The sequence below is a fragment of the Dipodomys ordii genome, unplaced genomic scaffold, assembly GCF_000151885.1.
Source record: "Dipodomys ordii isolate 6190 unplaced genomic scaffold, Dord_2.0 Scaffold128, whole genome shotgun sequence".
Classification (NCBI taxonomy): domain Eukaryota; kingdom Metazoa; phylum Chordata; class Mammalia; order Rodentia; family Heteromyidae; genus Dipodomys; species Dipodomys ordii.
The window spans coordinates 2535339-2542420 of record NW_012267344.1 but is presented as its reverse complement, the minus strand read 5'-3'; the positions used below and the strand labels follow the sequence as shown (position 1 = coordinate 2542420).

The 7082-nt window shown below is 55.9% G+C and overlaps 1 protein-coding gene across 1 annotated transcript in view; it reads right to left on the bottom strand.

The window, feature by feature from the left end:
- The window catches only part of Plcd1 (phospholipase C, delta 1), a 13187-nt gene that overhangs the window by 2865 nt on the left and 3240 nt on the right, over positions 1 to 7082 (bottom strand). Inside the window, exons 2-6 of the mRNA XM_013030258.1 lie at positions 4946 to 5110; positions 3146 to 3374; positions 1331 to 1460; positions 1000 to 1231; positions 73 to 274 (exon numbers count right to left, since the gene is read on the bottom strand). Coding sequence (XP_012885712.1) covers positions 73 to 274; positions 1000 to 1231; positions 1331 to 1460; positions 3146 to 3374; positions 4946 to 5110 — 958 coding nt within the window. The remainder of the gene's footprint in view (positions 1 to 72; positions 275 to 999; positions 1232 to 1330; positions 1461 to 3145; positions 3375 to 4945; positions 5111 to 7082) is intronic.

The following is a 7082-nucleotide window of genomic DNA, read 5'->3' as shown; positions in this document are numbered from 1 at the left end:
CCGGGCCGCCCAGGACCACCCCACAGCGCCCCAGGATCCCCCGCAGCCGCCAGGACCACCCCCAGCCCGTACCGGATATAGGCCTCGGTGCTGCTGGGCCCGGTCAGCTGGTCCTCCAGCAGGTAGGTGTTGTGCGAGGATGACACGAGGTAGTGGCTGAGTGGCTGCCCCATGTCCTGGTAGACGCGCCGGTGTGCCAGGCTGAAGGCACTGCCGTCCGCAGAGAGCAGGTACATGAGGAAGCCGTCCTTGGTCATCTGCCGGCGGGCTTTGGCTGGGGAGGAAGGAGGGAATGCCCCACAGGGGCTCTCAGAGCCAGGCGCGATGTCCCACCACCCCGCGAGGGGCACCCAGAGCCGGGCGCAATGCCCCACCATCCCGCAGGAGCCCCCAGAGAAAACCAGAAGTGGCCCTATGACTCAAGTGGTAGAGACCTCGCCTTGAACAAAAAGAAGCTCAGGGACAGCACCCAGTCCCTGAGATTAAGCTTTATTATCAGTGCACACACGCGCACACACACACACACACACACACACACACACAAGTATTGAAGGAAGAAATGAAAGGGAAACTGAGGTCCAGAGAAAGGACAGTATGCTAGAGTCCTGATTTTTTTTTTCTTTTTTCAATCATGGGGGCTTGAACTCTAGGCCTGGGCGCTGTCCCTCAGCTCTTCAGCTCAAGGCAAGTGCTTTGCCACTTTGCACCACTTCCGGTTTTCTGGTGGTTTATTGGAGATCAGAGTCTCACAGACTTTCCTGCCCTGACTGGCTTTGAACTGCGGTCTTCAGATCTCAGCCTCCTGAGTAGCTAGGATTACAGGCATGAGCCACCCGCACCCAGTGAGTCCTGACCGCCTGTCCCCTTCATGTGACAAGTGTGCATTTCACTCCAGGGACTCTGACCTGCCTCCCTCCAGCCCCCCTCTCTCTCTCTCACCCTTCCCTTTTTGGGGGGAGTTGGGGAGATCCTCCAATTTCCATAGCCCCGAGACCTTACCTGTCTCACTGGGCTCGTAACGCTCGATGAGAGACAGAGCCAGTGCTGGCCCCGCTGCCTCCTCCCGCTGCTGGTGTCTCAGGAAGGCCACCAGCTGGTCCACAGACAGCGTGTCTCCGGACCCAGCAGCCAGGGCAAAGGTGCGATCGATCTCCTCCCTCTGGGTGAGCATCTTGTAGAAGGCCTCTATCTCCTCATCCTCCAGGGAGTCAGTCTGAGAGTGATCACATTCCTGCCAAATCAAGAAGCAAGCAGCAGGCGGCTGGAGTTGGGACTTCCCCACATCCTCCCCCACCACGCCCTGGCCCCAGCAAGCTGTGACTCGGTTTACCCTGAAGATTTTGCGGGCGTAGCTGTCGTCCACTTGAATGTTCAGTTCCTTCAGAAAGTTCTGCAGCTCCTTGAAGCTCATCTTGTTGTCCTTGTTCTTGTCCGCTTTCCGCAAGCAGGAATGGATCCAGCTGGGCCAGGGTGAAGGAAAGAACTAGAAAATTCCTGTGCTTTGTCCCCAAGAACCCAGTCACAGGTGGCTGTGACACTGCCGTCTGCTGGCCTGGCATGGTAATGCGCCTGCAGTGACCAAAAAAAACCACCCACTCAGCCAGGACCTTTGAGGGTTTTCCCCATTTGCTGGTTTTCAAAATCCTTTTCCTTTCCTTCTCTTTTCTCTTCTTTTCTGTTTCTGTTGCTGGTGTGGAGCTTAAAGTCAAGAGTCTGGGTGCTGACCCTGAGCTTCTTTTTTGTGTGCTCAAGGCTGGTGCTCTACCACTTGAGCCATACCTCCATGTCTGTTTTGTTTTGGCAGTTCACTGGAATTACAAGTCTCATGGATTTTCCTCCCCTGGGCTGGCTTCAAACTGGAATCCTCAGATCCCAAGGTGCTGGGATGACAGGTATGAGCTACCAGTGCCCGGCTGGGAAATAGTATTTCTTACTGTGAGAGCGTGGTTCATAGGTACAGGTACAGAAGCTACCTGGGAGGCTAATATTCAGACGATCGTGGTTTGAAGAGGATATCTCTAACTAAATAGAAAAAATTAGCTGGAGGTGGAACTGTGACTCAAGGGGTAAGAGCACCAGCCTTGAGCAAATATGCTACGGGACAGTACCCAGGCCCTGAGTTCAAACCCTGGTACTGGCAAAGAAAGAAGAAAAAGGAAAAGGAGGAAGGAAGGAAGGAGGCAGGCAGAAGAAAATGAAAAGGAAAGGAAAGATCCTGGCAAGTGCAGAACAGGCAAGGATAGAAACACAGGCAGTGGATGTGTGTGCACAGGTGCAGGGCAGGTGCAGGTGCAGGGCAGGTGCAGGTGCAGGTGCAGGGCTATCGGTAATGCAGGCCGGGCTGCTGCAGGGCACGGAGCTCAAGTGGATGACATGGTCTGATGTGGACTGTGCGGATGGTTGTGCAACTCTGAATGTGGATTTTAAAAAAATCCTTGGATCAGATCCCAGGCTTGAGTTGGGTTTATGGTTGTGTGAATTACCCGTCCATAAACTAGTCACTAAAGAAAGGGACTCCTGGGTGTGGAGCGCACACCTGCAATTCCGTCTTTTAAGAGACTGAGGCTGAAGGACTGGACGGTTGAGGCCAGCCTGGGTTCCCAGTGTGGAGGGCGGGGGGAGGGGGGCAAGGCAGGAGAAGGGAGCATAGGGGAAGTGGAGGGGACAAAGCTGGGAGCTGGTGGTTCACGCCTGTCATCTCAGGAGGCTGAGATCTGAGGATCGTGGTTCAAAGCCAGCCCGGGCAGGAACGTCCAGAAATCTTGAAATGCAGCTGTGACTCAAGGAGTAGAGCTCCATCCTTGAACAGAAGCAGCACCCAGGCCCTGAGTTCAAATCTCATGACTGGCACACACACAAACAAAGCCAGAAGCGGAACTGTGGCTCAAATGGTAGAGCACCAGCCTTGAGTTATTGAGCTAAGGGACAGCGTCCAGGCCCTGAGTTCAAGCCCCATGCCAGACCCCCCCCAAAATATGTGTCCAACTGTCATTGCAGACATCTGGGGTGCACTGCTTGTAGTCTATCAACCCCCCCCACGCTGAGCTGCTTCTCCTCTGGCTCACATCCCCTCTCTCATCCACCAACCCCCACCCTGGGGAGAGCCCAGCTCCCCCAGTGGGTCAGGCCAGTGTCTCCAGGATACTGCTGTAGCTTCTGCCTCTGGTCCATGGCACCCGAGTGGTGAATGACCTTCCGTAACCCCTGTACCCAGTGCTGGGCATCAGCCGGGGAGGGGGCGATGAGGTCCAGCGTGCTGCGCTGGTCCTTGAAGACGATGGAGAAGCAGCGATCATCCGGGATGTCACGGGCGAACTTCTCCAGGCCCTCGGTGCGGTGTCCCATGCGCACCTCCTGGATGTCCTCAATAGAGACTGCGCAGAAGGGAGGTGGTCATGCCTGGGACCCAGCTGGCCCCTCGGGAGGCTGAGATCTGGGGGACCGCAGTGCGAGGCAGCCCAGGCAGGAAGGTGTGTGGGACTCCTGTCCCCAGTGAACCACCAGCAAACCGGACGTGGCGCTGTGGCTCAAGCAGTAGAGCGCCTACCTGGAGCTTAGGAGCTGAGGGACAGCGCTCAGGTCCTGAGTTCAAGCCCCGGGACACACTAAATACATAAACAAAACTAAAATGTAAAAGTAAGTGCCCTGGTCCTGCGTCTAACCCATCCCGATGGCCGGGACGGGCTGGAGGTGCAGGGGTCCCAGCCACCTTCAAGCCCATGTGCGTGGTGTGTGCCCCTGCACTGGATGGCTGGCGGGGTGCAGGCCCCCCCCAACACCATCTGGGGTCCGGTGCAAATCTCCCCTTAATCTCTCCTGCGTGCCTCAGGGCTTTTAACCCCGTGCAGCTAAAGCTGTCCTAAAAAAGTTAATCAGACAATAAATAAATACAGCAGGAAGTCAGGGCCCTGGAGCCCCTTCCCCCACCCCCCAAGAGCCCCCCCAAAAAACTTGCAGCCCTGATTCACCCCAGAGAGAAAATGGCAGACACCTGGGCAGCGGCTTGACAGGTGGCTGGGCAGAGGCCTGAGTTCGAGCCCCAGCACCGACACAAAAGAGAAAGAAAAGATACATCAGCCTCGCTTTCTCTAGATTTCACTCTCCATATGCTCACCTAGCCTTGGGGTCTTGGATCTTCTGGAAGCTTCCAGAAACTTCCAGAAGGCCCTCAGACCCACATCCCCAAGCAAGCAAATCCCCCCACACCCCAACAGTGGCTTGTGTGTGTGTGTGTGTGTGTGTGTGTGTGTGTGTGTCCCAGCCCTGCTCTACCCGATGTCCTGAGCTTGAAGCCCAGGAAGTTCTGCCCATGGGGAGACACCCCACAACCCTGCCCTGGGACACCCCGGAAGTGCCCTCTCTGTCCCCGGACTTTGGGCCCGGCTGTCCGCCAAGACCACACCCAGACACCTGGGGAGCTGGTCCAGCCATGCACCTCCCCAACACACCCAGACCTGAGCAACCAACCCCGCCCAGTGCTCTCTCCCTCCATCTCTTCTCTCTCGCTCTCCTATCTCCTCTCTTTCTCTCTCCTCTATCTCATATCTTTCTCCTCTATTCCCCTTTCTCTCCTCCTCCTCCTCCTCTGTCATTTTGGTACCAACACTAGAACTTGAACTCTGGGCCTGGGCACTGTCCCTCAGCTCTTCAGCTCAAGACTGGCGCTCTACCACTTGAGCCACAGCTCCATGTCCAGTTTTCTGGTGGTTCATTGGAGATCAGTCTCACGGCCTTTCCTGCCCGAGTCTGGCCTGGAAGCGTGATCCTCAGATCTCAGCCTCCTGAGGAGCTGGGGTGACGGGCGTGAGCCAGCTCCTCATTTCTCAACCCTAGCGGGGAAGATCCCACCAGTCTGGGCCTCAGTTTCCCCATCTGTAGTCACAGCCCATGGATAGCTTCCACCCCAGCGACCCGGCGTGCCCCAACCCCCAGGCCGGCCACTCACAGAGCTGGGACTCGGGCGTCCGCATGACCTTCCTCGACTCCTGCCAGATGGTCTTGCAGTCCTCTTGCAGCTTGTAGAAGCGCTCTCGCCGCCAGGAGCCCGATTTGACCTTCAGCAGCTGCCCACCCTTGAGCAGCGCCTGTAGGTCACGGTCATCCTGCAGGCCTGGGGGGAAGGGGAGGGGAAGGCATGATCAGAAGTCATGTGACAAGAGAAGAAGAGAGGAAAAAATGGAGGACGGTGCCTGGCAGAGATCGGACATGTGTGGTGTGTGTATGCGCAAACATATGCAGTGAGGATTGAACCCACAGCTAGGCAAACACTCCTCCAGTGAGCTGAGACCTTCTCATTCCACCCAGGAGCTGACTAGGTGGCTGGCAGGTAGCTAATTCAAGAAGATCCCCTGTCCAGAGGAGCAGGGTCTCTAGTAATGGCTCAGGCCTAAGCACCGGTGGCTCATGCCAGTCAGCCCAGATACTCCAGGGGCTGAGATCTGAGGATTGCGGTTCAAAGCCAGCCCAGGCAGGAAAGTCTGTGAGACTCTGATCTCCAAGGAACCACCAGAAAACCGGAAGTGGAGCTGTGGCTCAAGTGGTAGAGCACCAACCTTGAGCTGAAGAGCTGAGGGACAGCGTCCAGGCCCAGAGTTCAAGTCCCATGATCAACAAAAACAAAATGGTACCAGGGGAGAGCTAAGACACCAGGATCCCGCTCGTGTCCTTAAATAGCAAATGCACAACAGACTCAAGGAAGAGGCGCAAAGATACCAGGCCTCTGAGCCTCTGATCCTACAACACCTATCTATGCACATGAACTCCAGGACCTGGAAGCGAGAGGTTGTCTGCTTCGTGGCTGTTTTTTCTTTTCCTTTCTTTTTGTCCTATTTAATCTGTCTTTTGTGGGGGCACAGAAATGTGGGGGATGGAGGGTGAACCGTGGTCCTCACTGGACGTGATGTGGAGAATGATCTCTACACTTTGTGGGTGGGGACGGGAGGGAAAAAATAAGAGCCACTGAGGGAAGAGGGACATGGTCCAAAAGGAAATGTGCTCGTGACCTGACTTACAGAACTGCCACACACACACACACACACACACACCATCACCTCTATAGTAATAAAACATTAAATACAATGAATGAACACCATCACCCCAAATACAACCACACAGCTCCATGGACAACCTGGGAGCCATTGACAGAGACTACTCCTCCCCCCAAGCTACCCACAGTCACCCCAAGTTTGCACAATGTCACCTACAGACACACAGACATGCACGCGTGTGCACACAGCCACACAGCATTTACAGTGCTGTGATCAAGCTGTTAACAACAGCCTCCATTATAATAACTACTATTCGAGAGTCAGATACCATCCCCTCCAGCACCAGGGCTTAATCCCTCCCCTCCCTTCCCCAGCCAGCCCAGGTCAATTCCCAGTTTACAGATAAGGAAACTGAGGCGGAAGGAGGTCATTGGCCAGACGGAGTGGGGACGCAGAAGAAGGCAGCCCATTCACCAGGGCCGAGGGGGCAGTGGAAGAACTACTGATTTGTGCCCAGTGGCCGGCGGCTCTGCTTACCCTGTGGGCTGGAGATCTGAGGATGGGTGGAGGTTCAAAGCCAGCCAGGGGAAGGAAAGTCCCCAAGAATCTTATCTCTAAGCAGCAAAAAGCCTCCTCTCGAGGTGTGGTTCAAGAGATAAAGTGCCAGCCTGGAGCAAAAGCTGAAGCCAAGAGAGAGAGCCCGGGGGGGCCCTGATTTCCAGCCTCACAACAGCCCAAGAACAAAACCAAACACAGAAACTTCCAGCACGGGGAGTTCCCTCCTGGCCTCCCAGCTACTCAGGAGATCTGAGGACCACGGTTCAAAGCCAGCCCAGGCAGGAAAGTCCCTGAGACTCTCATCTCCAGTGAACCAGGGTGTGCAAAACTGGATGTGGAGCTGTGGCTCAAGTCGCAGGGAGGACTGGCATACATGCACACAGACAGACAGACAGACACACACGTGTACACACACGCACACACTCACCTTCAGAGCACTGGGCCGCACACGAGTGTAGCCAGCGGCAACCCGGCGCCCCCCCCCCGTGAGTGACAAAGCCACGGTCACCGCGGGGCTGCCCCCTCCCTTCCCCCCTC